Genomic DNA, 18,518 nt, shown 5'->3' on the forward strand with positions numbered 1-18,518 from the left:
GATCTCTGGGTGCTCATGTGCCCGACTGTGGGGGCAGTGACAGGTGGCCAGGCTTCCCTGAAGGAGCTCAGCGAGAGGAGACTGGAGGGGAGAGGAAGCCCCTTGGGGTGTGTGAGCCGATGCCTGGTGCTCTCGGGCCGGTGGCGGCGAGTGGGTCGGGCCCAGGGCCGCGTGGGTTCCTGCCTGTGGTTTGAGTCGGTCGGGCAGTATCCAGTTGGGAGCAGAGGGTCTGGGGTGAGCCTGAGAACCGCAGCCCCTCCCCTCCCCTCTCCCCACACCCCCTGACTGGTCCTTGCCCCTGATGGGAGTGTGTGTGTGGGGCGGGGGGGCAGGGAGGTGCCGGCACAGGCCACAGTCATCTGGGAGTGGGAAATCAAGGCCTGCGTTATTAAGCTCCAACCATACGCAGGGATGGCTCCGGTAGGAGCTCATTTTCTTTCTTGGTACTTGCTGTGTGGAGGTCAAAGGCACCCAGAGAAATGGTTCCGGTCACTCCTCTTCACTCATGTGAGTTCTGGAGTCTTTCTGTCTGTCTCTCTCTGACTTAGGGGTGTCGGGTGGCCCCACATGGCCGAGGCCCAGCCCTCCCTCCTCAGGCAGGGGTCAGGTGATGGAGAGGAAACGCTAGGCTGGCTCTGGTAATTGCAGAAAAGGAGAGAAAATTAAATAGACTCCTAAGGGGAGCAGGGGTAATGCCCACACCTCATCCTGGGGAGCTGGGGGCCCGTGGATTTGTTTGGTTCTAAGCCTTGGGTGCAGTGACCCACCCTCGGCATGGTGGCCCATGTGCTTTGCTCTGGGCTGCCCTGGGGGGGGGGGGGAAGGGGACAAGACAGGGACTGGTCTACCATCTGTGCCTTCCTAACTGCGTGCTTAGTAACAAAGCAGGCCTGGGAGGAATTGTTAACTCTTTTTTTTTTTTAGGGTGGGGTAAGGATCATTCAGAGTGATATTGGCAAAAACCATTGACTATGTTTCGAGAAAAATGCACCCGACACACCAAACTTGACACAATCTTTTCCAGAATGGACTCTTACAGGAAAGTTGGTATGTGGGCAGGGGGATCTATTGGTCCATCCCTCCTGGGCTCAGTTGGCACTGAGCTGTGTGTGGGGGATCTGTCAGACTGGCCCCCACTTTGCAGGATGCCGGGCCATGTGTCCCGGCCACTGATGATTGGTGGAGGCAAGCCCCCACCTTAAGCTCCCCCCCCTCCCAGGACAGTGTGTCTGTCCACTGAGGCTCTGAGCCCTTGGCCTCTTCCTTACCTGGATCCACACACATCGGCTATGGTTTTGAGGTAGTAGTGGGCGCTGGAGTCCCACTCAGGTGAACAACTGTTTGGTTTTCTAGGACTGATACGTTTCCTGGTTGTCCCCTGCTATGACCTGGGCCAGCTGGGACAAGCCTGTCCCCGACGCTCAGCCTGATTGTGGTTAGCGGCTCAGTTTGTGCCCTTGGCTGCGAAGTGTTGATAAGAACGCAGTAGATAAAGACAGCGAAGGGGGTTTGTGCTGATTGCTTTCTGTAGTTGGTCCCTCTGCAGGACACTGCAGTGGCTCTGAGTGGCTGGGACCCTGGGCTCAGGGCCCAGTCTGCCCCCTGGCCGGGGGAGTGACTGCACACGTCTTCCTTCAGGCTTTCCTGTCCCTCCCTGCAGGTTGGATGAGGATGGAAGGTGGCGGCCGCCTCCCACGTGGCCCTGGGGGATTAGCGTGTGGGTGAGGGGCAGGCTGGCATGTGTGGAGCCACCTTTGTACCCGATGCCAAGTTTCTCAGCAGTTTGCGTGTGCGCGCGTGCGTGTGCACAAACGTGCACCAGTACTAGGGCTTGAACTCAGGGCATAGGTGTTGTCCCTTAGCTTTTTCCCCTCAAGGCTGGTGCTCAGTCACTTGAGCTGCCAGCTTTTGGGTGTTTAATTGGAGATAAGAGTCTCTTTTCTGCTCAGACTGGCTTCAAACTGCCACCCTTAGCTCTCAGTCTCCCGAGTAGCTAGGACTAAGACACCAACGCCCTGCTCAGAGCAGCATTGATGGTGACCAGGTGACCCATTGTATGGGTACCAGGAGCTCAGCCTTGATTGAATGCAGGCCTGAGAGTTTTCCCCGAGCCATGGAGAGAGCTGGCGAGCTGGGGTCTGCGGTAGAGGCTCCATCCAGCTCTGGCCCTGCCCCCTGGATGCTTCATCTCCCCCCTTTCTGGACTCCTCCTTCCAGAATGTCTATCCACAAGTGAAGTACTGTGTGTGTGTGTGTGAGCGAGAGGCTCACCCTGCTTTAGAAGCCCTCACCCAGTAGGTGTGTGAGAAGTGGAGACCCCCGCTGCCCTTTTCCAGGTAGCTCCCCGTGCCCTGCGGCCCTCCCAGGCCCTGGCGTCCTCTCGCTAATGACGCCCTGGGAATTTATGGAAACGGAGCACGGCGCGCGTCACCTGGAGGCACATAAATATTGTAGGACGGGGGGTTTGGGCTGTGTCAGCACAACTTGCAGCAGGATCACTCACCTGGAGCAGCAGTGCAGGCATCTGCCGCTGGGTAGCTGCAGAGATGGGGTGCGGTGGGTGGGGTGGCACCCTACTTCATCCCTACAGGCCGCCTGCCTGCAAGGTGCTCCTGGCCTGCTCTCCCTGGAGTCCTTCCAGCCCCCACCAAGGCAGGCTCCCGTTCCGTCCCTGTTCATAGAGGAGAGAGGAGAGCGAGCCACAGGGCAGAGAGCAGCTCTGAGTTGAGCCCCCAGAATCCCACTGGGGTCCTGCCCTCCAGCTGTCCACTTCACTTGTTTATCTTTGTCGTGTGTGTGTGTGTGTGTGTGTGTGTGTGTGTGTGTGTGTGTGTGTGTGTGTGTGTGTGTAACGGATCACACTGTGAGCTCAGCACCAGGGCACTCATATCCCCTAAGATGGTTCTTAGGTATCTCCAAAATACCTTTTACAGCTCCTCAGTCCCCTCCTCAACCCTGGCCCCAGGCCAGGCCCCTGCTGTGTTCAATGTTAGTTCTCTTTAGCCTCTTTCCCTCTAGAATCATCCCTCTGCCTTTCAAAAGAAAAAAAGAAATCCGGATACTGACTGCTTTCTTCCTGGGATGGATTTTTCACTGTGCAGCCCAGGCTGGCCCCAAGCTCCCAATCCTCCTATCTCAGCCTCCCTGGTGCTGGGATTCCAGGCATGTCCGACCAGACTAGTTGATAGTGAGCTTTATTTGGAGATGTTCAACACCAGTGTGTTACAGATGGCCCTGCAACTCAAATGTGCCTTCGTCTCCTTCTGACGTGGCTGGAGCGTGCATCCATGTACCGTGTGGGGAAGCTGAGCCCTCCTGTGACCCCTGCACCCCGATCGTGCGTCGAGATGTGGTCTTCTGGGTCTGCCGCTTGCCCAAATCCTGCATCCTCTTTCAGTGCTGGGTTGCCTATTGGCGATTCTTGGTGTCCTGTGTTTCTGCCTCTCCTCAAACCTCTACCCAGGGCATTAGCACCCACCAGTGGCCCTTTGGTGCCTGCCCACTGCCCACTGGCCCATGCTCCGTCCCTTCCACGCCGACTGGTTGTCATTGTTGTTTTTCCTGCCCCTGCTCTCACAGTTGATTTTCCTCTCCCTGCTCTACATCTGCCCGGCTTGTACGATCACTACAAACAGATTCTTTATCAAACTCTGCGCTGCAGTCCAGGATCGTGGTTGCTGTTTTGATACTCAAGCTGTCTTGAATTTGGCCATTAGGGGAGGGGGCTCTTGCAGTTTGGGTCACTTCCCCTCATTCCTTCTGGTCCTGTGAGGAGCTCTGAGCACTGAGCTCCGCTGCCTGCCTCCCTTACAGAGAAGGTCAAGGTGCGCATGCTCACTGGCTGCTTGGTGTGAGGGCACGCATGCTCTGTGCAGCGTGTGTGTGTGTGTATGTGTGTGTGTGTGTGTGTGTGTGTGTTGGTACAAGGACTTAGGCACTGTCCCTTGGCCTTTTCATTCAAGGCTAGCACTCCCACTTGAGCCACAGCTTACTTCCAGCTTTTTGCTGGTTGATTGGAGATAAGAGTTTCAAAGACTCCTTCCTGGCTGGCTTCAAACTGTGAATCTCAGAGCTCAGCCTCCTGAGTGGCTAAGATGACAGGTTGAGCCACTAGCGTTCGGTTTGTATTTTGTTGTTGAGCTAGTCTCTGTTACCTTAACCCAGGATGGCCTGCAACTGGCAATCCTCCTGCCTCTGCCTTCTGAGTACCCTGGATTACAAGTGTGAGCCACCATGCCGCTCAGCTAGGCTGGATTAGAATACTGGGGGGGAGGGCAGTTTCTGGGTGTGTTGACCTGCAGTCAGTAGCTGTGCCTGGATTCTAGGGGCCAGAGGGCAGGGAGCACTGGCCTTCTGGATTCCCGGGGTGGGGTGGGGGCAGGAGGCATGGCTTTCTTCAAGGGAGAGGTGGGTAGAGGGCTCTTAGAGGGTCAGGCAGCCCCATCCCTGGGCCTCCAAGCCTGGCCAGGGATGAGAAGCCAGGCCACGAGAAATGGGAAGCCTCCTCCTGGCATTGGCGCTCCGGGTGGGCAGCGTTTCCATAGCGCCTGGGCGGGAGGAGAGCAGATCTGGGTCAGTGGATTCTGAGTGTCCTCCATATAAGCACTACCCCATGGGGAAAAGAAAATGAGCTTGGTAGTGCTGGGTGTGTGTGGGGGGGGCCTGTCTACTGCCCGCCCTCACTCTGGGATTGGGGGTGGGTGGGATGGGACTGTCCCCTCTGACCAATGGTGCTGTCATGCCCCTTTGGTCCCATCTCCTCCCTTCCCTGTGGGTTCAGCTGGGAATCCGAGATCTGCCTCCCAGGATCCCGGTTCTGGGGGGTCCGCAGGGGTCTCGGGAAGGCCCAGCGGGTCCCAGGTCCAGTGTAGAGAGGTGACAGGTGGGAGGCCGGGCTGGAGGCCCTCACTGTTTCTCCGCGTCATCCCTGCCTCTCACATGCTTCACCCCCGTGGGCCAGCAGCTTCCTGCAGGCCTTTGGCAGCCCTCGGGGACTGGAGCAGATGTGTTAGGCTCTGGAGAGAGGAGTCTGGATTTCCACCACCACCTTCTCTTTTAATTAGATCCTGTCAGCAGCAGGCTGGGCTAGTTGGCTGTAAATGGAGGTGCAGCACGTGGTGGTCCTGGGCTGCTCAATTTCAGTGCGTCCGGCTTTTCCCAAGGCAGGAAATACCTCTGCCCTTTCTGCAGGAGGCTTGCTGCGTGCAGACACCTCTGCTGGTGTGTGCTGTGTGCGTGTGTACCTCACCTGCCTCTCCTCACTTGCGAGGTCCCCCCCCCCCATGCTGCTGCCCTGATGCCTAGCTGAAGGTGTGTCTTCAGCTGCCTTTCCCAGGAAGGCCTCCAGGGAAGTTCTCATCTGAGCCCCTGGGCCTTCACTTAAAGTGGGGCAGAGTGGGGAGGCTGAGGAAAGAGGAACAAGGTATGGACCCTACACTTGAGCCCTCACTCTGAGGGAGTGGCTTGCCCAGCCTGACAGAGACCATGCCTGCTTGTGGTGAATTGTCCGATGGTAGACACAACTATGTTGGCTGTCTAGCTGCCCAGCAAGGCCTGTGCAGCAGAACTCCGCCTTTTGAGTGGCCTGGCGTCCAGCGGGAGGATGGAAAGAGGAGCAATGGCTCAGCCTTGCCTCTCCGGAGGGGAAATCGCAGTTTTCAGGTCCTTCCCCTGCCCTAAGCCCTGGCATTACAGATCTCAGCCATCAGGGACCGGTTTACAACAAGCGGTGTGATCGGACCTTCACAGCTGGGCTTGGGTTCTGACCATGGGCAAAGACGGTCCCATTGGCACCGCTCCCCCTGGGGACTGGCCACTCGCAGCACCAGGCTCCATAGTGATCCGAGGATGCAGCTGGGGCAGCGGCTGGGGCCGGAGCTGCGCTCTGGAACTAAGCCCACACGAGGTTTCCTAAGCTGGACCAGAATCCTGCCACGTGGTTGTCAGCCTGTCCCTCCGTAGCAGTAAAATTGGTCATGTCACTTACCAGCTCAGCTCCTGCTACCTGGAAACCGAATGGAGGCTCTTCCCTGTGGAAGGGAAAGACGCCAATGCAGCCTGTCATGATCCGGTCCCCGCCTGCCTCTCCCACTTTGGTGTGGCGGCCCTCATCCTGTCTTCTGGTTTTTGTTCCTGCCTTAGGGCTCTTGCGCTCCCCATACCCTCTGCTTGGTATGCCTTCCCCATCATCCCAGGGCTGTTTCTGCCTTGTCTTTAAAATCCTTCCTCCCCTGGGAGGCTCCCTGAGGCTTTCCTGTGCTGTGGTAATTACTTTTTGTTTTTCCTTATTGTTCAGTACATGCTGTTTATAGACTTTTTAAAAAATTTCTGGTCATGGGGTTTGAACTCAGGGCCTGAGCACTGTCCCTGAGCTCTTTTGTTCAAGGCTAGTGCTCCACCACTTGGAGCTACAGTACCACTTCTGGTTTTCTGGTGGTTAACTGGAGATAAGAGTCTCATGAGCTTTCCTGCTCTAGCTGGCTTCCACTGTGATTCTCAGACCTCAGCCTCCTGAGTAGCTAGAATTGCAGGTGTGAGCCACTGGCATCTGGCTTTATAGAAATTTTTTTTTTTTTGGGTCCAGTTGTGGGGCCTGACCTCTGGCTTGGGCGCTGTCCCTCAGCTCTTCAGCTCAAGGCTAGTGCTCTACCACTTGAGCCACAGTGCCACTTCTGGCTTTTTCTTTTTGCTTATGTGGTGCTGAGGAATCGAACCCAGGGCCTCAGGCATGCAAGGCAAGTGCTCTACCACTGAGCCACCTTCCCAGCCCTATAGAAATTTTTGAAAGTCTGACTCTATAGAAATTTTTTTTTAAAAGGAGGAGACTCAGAAAACCAAAAAAAGGGGGAAAGTGTTAGGTCCTGGACAATCCTGATGCGGTCTCTCTTCCCTGGCCTCCTCCTTCCCTTGGATGTTTGGATGTGGTTGTCTTGCTTGCTTGCTGCTGGTCCCTGGGCACCTTTCTGCATTTCAGAGTCTGCAAACATGACTTCAGGTAGAGCTGGGCTGTGTGGAGGGGACTTGGTTGTGACTGTTCCCCCATTAGTTCCTGGGTGTGCCTGAGCCGTCTGCACTCCAGCGACCGAGGAGTGCTGTAGACGAGGTTCATGTCCACCTGCTCCTTTTCTGATGATCTCCACTGTGGGTCAGGGCATGGCCTGCCCCCTGGGGAGAAACCGAAGCCTGAGGCTCTGTCCTAGTCCTCCGTGCCAGGTGTGTGACATAGCTGTTCACTCAGGATAAACAGTGCTCAGGAGCCAAGGTGTAACTGGCTCATGATTTCAGAGGTTTCAATCTGTTTGTTTTGTTTGTTTGCTCTGTTGTTTTGGACCTGTGGCAGCACCGCACATCATGGTGGGAGCATGAGGCAGCAGCGCATGGCAGCTGACCTAGTCACCTCATGGTGGCCAGGAAGTGGAAGAGAGAGAGAGAGAGCGTGAGGAAGGGACGGGATTCCCCTGCCCCATCCATAGCCCGCCTCCAGTGACCTCACTTCCTCCCGCTGGGTCCCCACCTGCCCAAAGTGCCATCAGCTGGGGACCAATCCTTTTGTAGCAGGACCTGTGGGGGGAACGGAAGACTCAAAACCTAGCAGGGAGGCAGCTGGGTAGAGGCGCAGGGAGATCCTGATGGGCCCTTGCTGGCTTGGGCAGGGTGCCCTGTACTAGTGTCCTGAGCATCCACTAGCACCAGGACTGGACTGGCAGAGAGTGGGGCAGAAACCTGGGCCTCCAGTGCCAAGTTCAGAAAGCTGGACTGTCCCCTGCCAGGCACAGGAAGCCTGGCCAATTGTATCTTCTCTTAAAGACATAAGAGCAGTATTTGTATAAGATACAAAAAAGGATACTTCCTCCTGAAAGGGAAAAATCAAATAGCCTCGAATGTGATCTCCCGTCCTTCTTCCTGGAAGAAAAGACTTTTCTCTGGCACTGCCTTTAATCCACCCCCACTTCCCTCACAGCTGCTCTGTGGTTCTGCACATTATCTGTTGCCCTCCCCCAACCCCCCCAACGGTGAAAGTTGAAGATTTGGCCTACCCTACCCACCCTGCTTCCCCAGCAGTTCGGAGGGTTGTCATAGTCACTTTCAATAATATACACAGATGGTGCTTTCCTCCTGCTGTGAGCCAGCTGGGGCCCTCTCCTCCCTGAGAACCCATCTTCTCCCCCTATCCCTTAGCAGTATTTACACTGGGATCAGCAGATGCCACCAACTAGCCCATTCCTGGCCTCTCAGCTTTCCTTCAGCCCTTGATGTTCAGGTGGGGCCTGGGTTCTTGCATGCATGCATATATATATATATATATATATACATATATAATGCTGGTTCTGGGGCTTAAACCTTGGGCCTGGGCAATGTCCTTGAGTTTCTTTTCTCTTTTTTTTTTTTTGGTTGGTCGTGGGACTTGAACTCTGGGCTTGGGCACTGTCCCTGCACTCTTCAGCTCATGGCCAGAGCTCTACCGCTTGAACCTCAGCGTCACTTCTGTTTTTCGAGTGCTTTATTGGAGATAAGAGTCTCACGGACTTTCCTGCCGGGGCTGGCTTTGAACCATGATCCTCAGATCTCAGCCTCCTGAGTAGCTAGGACTACAGGCCTGAGCCACCAGTGCCCGGCCCTGAGTTTCTTTTGCTCAAGGTGAGAGTGCTCTACCAGTTGAGCCGCAGTACCACTTTGACTGTTTGTGGAGGCGTTTATGGAGGTAAGAGTCTCATGGAGACTTTTCTACCCTGGCTGGCTTTGAACTATGATCCTCAGATCTCAGCCTTTTGAGTAACTAGGATTACAGGCGTGAGCCACCGTCTTTTCTATTTTTGTTGTTGTTTTGTACTTGCTAGGCAAGGTGCTGTACCACTGGAGCCATGCCTCCATCTGCTTTTACTTTACTTATTTTCAGAGAGAGGTTTTTTTTGTTTGCTTTTACCTCTGATGGTGATCTGCCTACCTACACTCCTGTATAGCTGGGATTATAGTCATGAATGACCATATCTGACTTACTTGTTGAGATGCAGTCCTGCTAGCTTTTTTGTCCTGGCTGGCCTTGAACAACGATCACAAGTAGCCAGGATGACAAGGTGTGGGCCGCAGTGTCTGGCTTACCTTGTGCTCATACTGGAAGCAGCCCACCTTGGAGAATGAGTGGGGTCTTGTTGGGAGGGCTTGGCTGGCAGCCCCAGCCCAGCCCTAACGACCCACTTCCCTGTTCAGCAAAGCTTTGAGGCGCACCAGGATGAGGCGGTGAGCGTGACCCACATGGTGAAGGCGGGCAGCGGCGTCTGGATGGCCTTCTCCTCCGGCTCCTCCATCCGCCTGTTCCACACCGAGACCCTGGAGCATCTGCAGGAGATCAACATCGCCACCAGGACCACCTTCCTCTTGCCAGGTACGCCAGAGCTGGGGGAGGAGCCGGGGCGGGGGAGGGAGGGCAGCAGTGCACCCACGCCTGCCCCCCCCGCCCCGGTGGCACGTCCTGGGGGGCCCAGCTCACAACAGCCTGGGTCAGCTTGGAAAACAGGCTCCAAGGGAAGGTAGGGAGTGGCAGGGGCAGATTCGCACCCAGGTCTAGCCTACCCTGAAACCCGTTCCTGCCATCCATGCCCAGAGAGCTCCTCTGAGGAGAGGGTTATAGAAAAGACAAGGGGGTGACTAGGGTGTCTCTGCTGTACAGACAAAAGGCTGCTCTTCCTTTCTTGGGGGGTGCCTTCCTTTCTTGGGGGGTGCTGTAAGAGAGATGCCTATCCCTCTCCACTTGCTGGTCAGTAGGTAGAGCTGCAGGAGGCCCCCCCCCCATGGGGGCCTGTGTGGGATTCAGGAATGATGGAGGGATTAAGAAAGCGCCCCTGCCCCGTGCCCTGGGGTCTCCGTGGAGCTGGCCCTGCCCCTCAGGTCTGCTGTCCAGATGCAGGGTGGGGCTGGGACAGACACCCACTCCTGCCCATTCTTTGGGTCACCCCTTCCCCAATGGGGTTTCCTTCCTCAGCCCAACTTCTTCCAGAGTGAGGAAGCCTGGCTGCTGTGAAATGCTCAGGGTCGGGCTCACTGACCGGGAGAGCGCAAGAGCCCCGGGGGTCAGGGAAACAGAGCTGCTGGGTCACTAGGTCGCTGGGACTGGCCAGGCGCCCCATAGCAAGGCTGAGGATGGATCCTGTGGGTCACAAGACCTGGCCAGCCCTGTTGGTTTTCATCCTCAAGCCTGAGCTGGTCACCAGGGGTCGGGGGCCTGAGCTGGAATAGCAGCAGTCAGGGCCATGTGTAAGAGCTGCCACTTTAGCTGGGTGCTGGCGACTCACGCCTTTAATCCTAGCTACTCAGGAGGCTGAGATCTGAGGATCGTGGTTGGAAGCCAGTCAGGGCAGGAGAGTGTGAGAATCTTGTCACAAATTAATAAATAAAAGGTGGAAGTGGAGCTGCGGCTCAAAGAGGCAGAGCACTAGCCTAGTGCTCAGGCCCTGAGTTCAAGCCCCATGACCTCCCTTACCCCAAATTGCTACTTTGCCATGACTCCCATGCCGAGAAGTGGGGGTGGGGGGAAGAGCTTCTCATTTTACTCCTGAGCTTCAGCTCATCCCTGTGTTACAGAGGGAGGACAAATCTGCTTGGCAGGTCACGTGATCGCCCACGGTCCTGCCTAGCCCCACAGGAATCCTGCTGTGTGTGGTAGGATGGGGGTGGGCGTGGTGGGGGGCATCTGGCTGGCTCACAGGTGCTCTTGGGCAGGTCACCACATCTCCAGGAGCCCGCTCGCCCCTCTGTGCAGTGGTTCCTGGCTGGGTCTGTTCTGAGGGTCAAGTCTCCATGGCCTGGAAGGACCCTGGTCCAGGACTCAGGGAGAGCCCTTCCCTGCCATCTCCTACGGCGTTGAGGCCTGGAAGGGAGGAGGTCTCCCTCCCTCCCTCCTTTCCTTAGTTCCATTGTATTTCTCAGAGGTAAGGGCCGGTTTCAATCTTTATACCATTTCCATCCATTTCAATCACAATAAAATTTCCCCGATACCACAGACAGACTCCCATATTTATACTGATAGCTAAATTATTTCACGTTCATGGAAGAATGGAAAAATGGATCATCTTATGAGCCTTTTAGAGACTGTGGAGTCTCGTGGATGGGGGGGGGAAGGAACAGGAGAGTGGAGTCCTGCTTCAGGGTGAGGCAGCTCTGGGGGTAGACAGTGACCACGATGGGTCAGCTGTGAGACTGACCTCCCCGGGGGCCCCGGTGAAGGCCACGTGGGTGCTCACTGACTTGGTGGCTCTCCATAGCCACCATTAGGGAAGGATGGGGCGGGGTGGAGGGGCGTTTCTGTGATGATCCAAGCATCTGAGCCAGGCCTCCGAGTCTGAGCCTTGCTGGGTGGGCCAGAGCTGCAAGGAGACCCGTGAGCCTCCTACAGCTTTCCCACCCACCTTCTGAGCAGTTCCTTGTCCAGCCCTCAGTTTCCCCATCAGAACCACCAGGGTCCCAGAGAGGAGTCAGATCTTGGCCAGGCCATGTGTGCAGCTGAGAACTTGGAGTCAAATTCCTATTCGAAGTCAGCTGCCAGTGGCTCATGCCTGTCATCCTAGATACTCAGGAGGCTGAGAGCTGAGGATCCAGGTTCAAAGCCAGCCCAGGCAGGAAAGTCCATGACTATTATCTCTTACCCTCCTCTCCCCCCAAAGTTGGAAGTCGAAATATGACTCGAGTGGTAGAGTGCCAGCTTGGAGAGAAGAAGCTCAGGTGTGTGCACGTGTACGCACGTGCAGACGCTCACACTCACACATACACACACACACACACATGCACACACTCCCACTGGGCCCTGCTCTGCAGGCGAGTGCAGAGCCTGGTTCCTATCTTTCAGGAAGCTGTGTGAGTCCCCTGAGACTGCATGGACAGCACTTCCACGGACTGACTCAGTTTCAGTCCACAATGGGCACATCCATGGCCCTCACACTCGCTTCTGGGATGCGGCTGTCCTGAGCCATCCCTGAGATGCAGGCCTGTGCCCTCTCCGTGGCACCAGAGGCCTCAGCACAGACCACGTGGCCTTCCTGCAAGTGAACACCAACTCCTCTCGGGATCCTATGGGTCTGGATGTAGGCTGAGCTTCCTGGGATCCTTCACCCCCCACTCCCAGACCTAACCTTTCCCAGCCTGCATCTATAGGAAGTCTGGGCCTGGTGTCCTGCACTCAGGCCTACCCAGGAGCCCTCAAAGTTGAGAGGGGCTCCCCAAACCCCAAGCTGGGTCAGAGCCAGCCCCAGCCAGAACAGGGAGAAGCAGAGGGCAGTTTATAACCCTGGACTTGAGCCCCTATGGAAACACCGTAAAACAGTGTTCTTAAATTCTTTATTAGAGATATTTTAAACAGGCTTTTAAGTATTTTTTCTTCCCCCACACCAGCAAATGAAATAATTGCATAATTAGTAATAGATTTGTTCTTTCCCTAAGTGTGGATTTTTTTAGGGTGTGTTAAAAATTTACCATGGTGCCTTCCCCCAACCCTTCTTTCCACCCGAGTACCCGGCTGATATTAATGCATTTTTTTTCAAGAACCTAAACTCCCTCCTCCTTTTAACTAGACAGGTCATTAATAAAATGTTCTCTGAGAGCCTGAGCTTTTTAAAGTTGTATATCTCCAGATAGATGGCCAGGGTGAGCTGCATACGGCTGTATTAAGTCTCTATGATAAAATATTTATTCACCATTAGAATTTTTTCTCCTTTTGGACTGTTTGTGAAGTGTCTTGCTCTTCTCTCTAAGCGGATGTGCAGAGAAGGAGGTCAGTAGATGAAGTTACTCCTCAATTCTACCATCTCTTTGAATTTCTTGCCTGCTTTTTTTTTTTTTATTTGCCAGTACTAGGGCCTAGACTCTGGGCCTAGGCACTGTCCTTGAGCACTTTTTGCTCAAGACTACACTCTGCCACTTGAGCCACAGCTCCACTTCTGGCTATTTCTGTGATTAATTGGAGATCAGAGTCTTATAGGCTTCCCGTCTAGGCTGCCTTTGAGTCACGATCCTCAGACCTCAGACTCCTGAGTAGCTAGGATTATAGGTGTGAGCTACCCGTGCCTTGCTTGCTTTTTGTTTGTGTTGGAGTTTCTGCTACTCAAGGATTGTGAGAGGAATTGGGGCTCAGGAAACCATCTCCTGCTGTTCTCAGTGGCTCAGGATGTGCAAAGTAGGTGAGCGTTCGGTGAGACAACTTGGTAGCTACTGCTGTTCTCTCTCTCTCTCTCTCTCTCTCTGCCTTATTGTTTTTATGCTTTATGTCTTCAGCGGAGCTGATTTTAAGATTAGGGTAGGTCCTTTTCATAATCACAAACATCATCCTACTCACCTCTGTTTCTCTGTTTATTGCTTGCATTCTGTGGGCTCAGAACTGTGCTCAATTGTGTGTGCGTGCACACACGTGTGCAGATGGGGATGTGTTTAACATGTCTAATCATCCTAAAGGCAAGCAAGGTAGCTTTATAATCATCAATCAAGGAGAGAAAGCAACTTGTCCAAACTCATATGGCTAGTCATATGGCTAGTTTCTTCACCTTCAACTACATGCATCATCGATCCACCCACCTGTCGGTTCATCCATTTATCCATCATCCATCCACCCTTCCATTCATTCACCTACCTATCTTCCATCCACTCATCCACCTACCCGTCCATAGATCAGCCACCCACCAATTCATCCATCTGTCTGTCTGTACATCCATCCATCCTCCATTCATTTATCCATCCCATCCACCCATGCATGCAAGCATGCATCCATCCACCCATCTGTTCACTCATATAGTCATGCATGGATGCATCTATCCTCCATCCTCCATCCATTTATCCATCCCACCCACCCATGCATGCAAGCATGCATCTATCCACCCACCTATTCATCCATCCACTCATTTACTCAGAGGCCGCCTTTTGAATGTCTACAGTGATCCAAGTATTCTCAGCCAGCTGTTGAGGGGTTGGCTGTGAGGACACAGCTAAGCTGCTGCTTCCACTTGGGAAGGCGGACAATGCATACACAGGGAAGTAGGGCGATGGCAGACATGGGCTGATGTGAAGAAGAGAAGGTAACTTTTAGGGCCAGGAGCTTGAAGTGAGTCTGTAGTGTTGACTGGTCTGTAATGTTTTTGGCCCCATTGCTGGGCTGGAGGCCACCCTCGTGCCTCCCAGCTCTCCTTCTGAGCGGGTGTGAGCACAGGGAATAGCCCAGCACCTGCTCCGTTCCCCAACCCAGACATTGCGCACCAGCCCCTCTGTCAACTCCTGAGTCCTTCCCGGGCTGCTTTGTGGCATGGCTTGTGTGTCTGTGAATATGACTTTTTTGCATTTGCATCGTCTTCCCCTCTGCCTGCCAGTGGCTCCACTGGGCTGTTGATGTGAATCTCAGCCACACAGTCAATCCCCGGCTCAGGCAGTGGACTGCCCTGCAGCGGCTGCGTGAGATGAAAAAACCTCAGTGTCGCCCTTGACCCCCATCCCGTCTCCGCCTGCTCCAGTGTGTCAGCAGCTCTGTCAATCTGCCACAAAACATATCTTGACTGCGCTGGCTTTTCACAGTCTCCCTGTCACCCGTGTCCTGGCCGTCCACCATCTCTGCCTGGCTGGCCTTGCTCCCTCATCTCCGCTCACAACCGTAGCAGCTAGGGCATCCTGCTGCCCTCAGTTGCCGTACTTCCCAGCCTAGGACTCCTGTGGCCTCTCTTCGCAGTCAGAATGAAGTCACAGTTCTTACCTGGTCTGCCCACTCTTCTGTCATCTTGAGTCTGCCTCCACCTTGCCCTAAGCTGCATCATTCAGACTGCTCCCCTGACCGGCTAAGCTGACACTGTCACAGGACCTTTGCATATGTTGTCTCCTGGGTCTGGGCTGGGCTGTTAGTGCTTCTCATGATCAGATCTCAGCCTCACCCTGGCTTCCTCATTCTCCCAGGAAGTAGAGAGGCAGGAGAGCCCGGGAACCCTCCCATCTGCTTTTCCCCAAGCATCTTACTCCTCTGCCTAGCAATTTATGTTAATCACTTGTTTTCATTTCCCATTTACCCCACTAGGACCGGGCCATCTGCTAGGCTAGCCATGTTTAAAATCAAATAAAATTTACTCCTACAGAATTCCGTGGCCACACGTGGCTCATGACTATTGAGTCAGATAGCCCAGGAGAGAACATTCCCATTATGGTAGAAGGTGCTAGAATACTAGCTCCTCCAGGGCGGGGACTCCTGTGGTCCCAACTGTGCCTTTAGCACCCAGTACAGAACATAGCATTAGCAGGCCCCGAGGCATTCCTGGTTGCTGAGTGAATGGGTGGCATTCTGGGTGGGGCATTGCTGTGTGTTCCCCCAGGCAGACCACAGTGGTGGAGCACACACCATTTGTCCCCCCGTGTGCACGGAACGGAAGCCATCTGCTCAGGAGCAGGGAGGCAAGCCGTGGGAAGCTGTGCACCCCTGCACAGTATTCTCATCTAGAAAACGGAGGAGGGGGTAGGGTAGTCTGTGTCCTGCAGCTGGAGGTCAGAGCAGGTGTGAAAATGCTTTAGAAACTTGAACCCAGTATTTATTCAAGGGCAGTCTGAGGACCCACAGCATAGAGATTACCTGGAACTTTCTAGAATACAGCCTATGCTCTGGAAGTGGCCAGTCCCTGGCTCCTCAAGCTTTTTCCATGCAATAGGTAATGACACACAGATGGCATGGTCTGGGGTATAAGCCGTGCTGGGTGCTGGGCTAATTGTCCCACCAGGCTCACTTCACTTACATGACAATGCTATGGAATACAGCTCCCCTTCCCTCCTCAAGCCAGGAAACTGAGGCACAGAGAGGACTGGCCATGCAGCTGGAAGTTGGCAGCACCCAGTGCTGGACTGCAGAGCCCTGTGCCAGGCCCAGTGCTGGGCTGCCACGCTGCGTGCCCTCCCTGGAGCCACAAGGGTAACCGGAAGGGATAAGGGGAACAATATGTACCATTTCACCTATACATCAAGGTCTGTGGTCCACAGTGTGCTCTGCACGAGGAGGAGCCAGCGTGGGTACAGTGCCAGCGCATGGCAAACAGCACCTCACAGAGGTGTCAAAACAATGTCAACCTAAGTCCTGCCCAGGCCCTTCCTGTGTCCCACGAGTGCCAACTTGTGGGTGAGGCCAACCTCTCCCAGATTTCAGGGTCTGGCCTGCATTTGTGTCCCTGGCACGGGCTACTCCACCGTCGCTTCACACAAAGAGGAAACTGGGACCCAGAAGCCAGGTTCTAGCGGGTGCCCAGACCCTAACCGCAACACCATCCGGCCCCTTGCTCCTCTCGGGGGGCAGCCTGCGTTGTGCCACTCCCTTGCTGGGGACCCTGGGAGTGGGCTGCTCACACCACCTCCCTCTGCTTCTCTCTGCAGGCCAGAAGCACCTGTGTGTCACCAGCCTCCTGATCTGCCAGGGTCTGCTCTGGGTGGGCACCGACCAGGGGGTCATAGTCCTGTTGCCTGTGCCCCGGCTGGAAGGCATCCCCAAAATCACAGGTGAGGTGCTAGGGGTGGAGGTCGGGGGAGGTGAATTGTGCCCAGATGTCTCTGCAGCTCCTCTCACTAGGGCACTGTGCATCCTAGGGTCATTCATAGAGGACTACTGCCCGGCTGGGGCATGCATGAGACGCATGAGCTCTAAGTGTGTCTGGGCAGGGGTGGTCCGGGGGCAGCTCCAGGTGAGGATGCCCTAGGACCGGGAGATGGTAAACAGCTCTTCAGGGGTAGATGCAAGAGGTATCCACTGTGTGGGTCTGGTGGGGCTCCAAGGAAGAGCTGCCCAGCCAGGGGGACTGGAAAAGCTTTCCAGGCTGGGCACAAGGAAGAATTCTCAGCCAGGGAATTTTACCTGGGATAAGGTTTCCCTGGAGTTGCCAGTGGACTGCAGCTATGATCTCCTCCCCCTCCCCACCCCCCCATCTGGGGTGCACCTAACCCACCCAGAAGGTTCTGCCCCAGAGATGGGGGAGCCTTCCTTCATGCTCTGGGCCTTTGCCCCTCTGCCGTTTCTCACAGGGAAGGGCATGGTCTCCCTCAACGGTCACTGCGGCCCCGTGTCCTTCCTGGCCGTGGCCACCAGCATCCTGGCCCCCGACATCCTGCGCAGCGACCAGGAGGAGGCGGAGGAGGACAAGCCCGACGGGCAGGCTCAGGAGCCGGTGCCCGCGCCCGACAGCCACGTGGGGCGGGAGCTGACCCGCAAGAAGGGCATCCTGCTGCAGTACCGGCTGCGCTCCACGGCGCACCTGCCCGGCCCGCTGCTCTCGGTGCGGGAGCCCGCGCCCTCCGACGGCTCCGGCCCCGCCGCCGCGCTGGAGCACAGCGAGGAGGACGGCTCCATCTACGAGATGGCCGACGACCCCGACGTGTGGGTGCGCAGCCGGCCCTGCGCCCGGGATGCCCACCGCAAAGAGATCTGCTCCGTGGCCATCATCTCGGGAGGACAGGGCTACCGCAACTTCGGCGGGGGCAGCGGGAGGCCCGCCCCGTGCGGGGAGACGGACAGCACGCTGCTCATCTGGCAGGTGCCCTTGACGCTATAGCCACGCCCACCCGGAGGGCACGCCCACCGGGCACGCCCACCGCGGAAGCTCCATCCACAGGTGGCCACGCCCACCCACAGGACACGCCCACCCGCAGGGCAGACCTACGTGGGTACTCCAAACAAGGCCACGCCCACAGGGAGGGCGGGGCTGGCTGCAGAGGCCAGTCTCTGTCTCAGGTCTGTGTGCCTTGGGCACCTCTTCCTGTCCAGCAGGGTCGCCCAGGGAGCACTGGGTGGAGTTGCCTTGCTTGGGACCCGCGTGTAACTGGCCTGGATCCTCTAGCAACTGCCTTGGCAAATCAGACATTTTTTTTTTAGACTAAAGAGTGTTTGGGGGAGGTGTTTAAAAGTGTGGGGAGAGTGAAGACATACGGAGAAAATGGCCTTTTTAAAAAAAGAAGCAAAAGCGCAAAAAAAAAAAAAAACCCAAACACAAAACCTCACAACTGCCTGGCCAGCCCAGTACTAGTTATTGGAGCTGACCAGGGCTTCGAGTAGCCACGTGCCCCTCCGGTAAGGGTGTGTGTGAGCCAGTGTGTGTGTGTGGGCTGGTGTGTGAATATATAAATATAAATATAAATACGTATATATGGTGTATATTATATGTATAAATACAGTCTGTACATATTGGAGCTCTGGGAGAAGCTGGAATAAAGGGCAAGAGGTACACCTGGATTGAAGGACTTTTTTGTTTTGATTTTGTTTTTTGTTTTAATTGGGTGGGGGGAAAAGGATGGAGAGGAGGCAGTTGTTGTAGCTCACGTGTGGGTAGTTAATTTCCAAATTAATTATAACCAAATCATGGGCAAGATTCAGTCCCTCGTCCACGTTTCAGGTATGGCTTGATGAGCTTCATGGGGAGAGAGGAGGCAGGTTTTCATCATTGCAGGAAGGTTTTACTCAGGGAGTGTTGGGGAAAGCTGGCCACCCCAGCTCTGGAAGGGTGGGAGGTATGGAGATGGGTAGTTCTGGGGTCTGA

At 55.2% G+C, this 18,518-nt stretch overlaps 1 protein-coding gene across 5 annotated transcripts in view; it reads left to right on the top strand.

Moving 5' to 3' along the window:
- Arhgef10l (Rho guanine nucleotide exchange factor 10 like) overlaps window positions 1–18,214 on the top strand; it is a 124,103-nt gene extending 105,889 nt beyond the window's left edge. For all 5 annotated transcript variants that reach the window (XM_042669736.1, XM_042669737.1, XM_042669738.1 and 2 more), the window contains 3 exons: window positions 9,208–9,382; window positions 16,369–16,491; window positions 17,011–18,214. In XM_042669736.1, coding sequence (XP_042525670.1) covers window positions 9,208–9,382; window positions 16,369–16,491; window positions 17,011–17,537 — 825 coding nt within the window. In that variant the 3' untranslated portion in view covers window positions 17,538–18,214. The remainder of the gene's footprint in view (window positions 1–9,207; window positions 9,383–16,368; window positions 16,492–17,010) is intronic.
- Window positions 18,215–18,518: the final 304 nt, after the last annotated feature.

The sequence above is a fragment of the Dipodomys spectabilis genome, unplaced genomic scaffold, assembly GCF_019054845.1.
Source record: "Dipodomys spectabilis isolate Male_0828 unplaced genomic scaffold, ASM1905484v1 ptg000504l, whole genome shotgun sequence".
NCBI classification, from domain to species: domain Eukaryota; kingdom Metazoa; phylum Chordata; class Mammalia; order Rodentia; family Heteromyidae; genus Dipodomys; species Dipodomys spectabilis.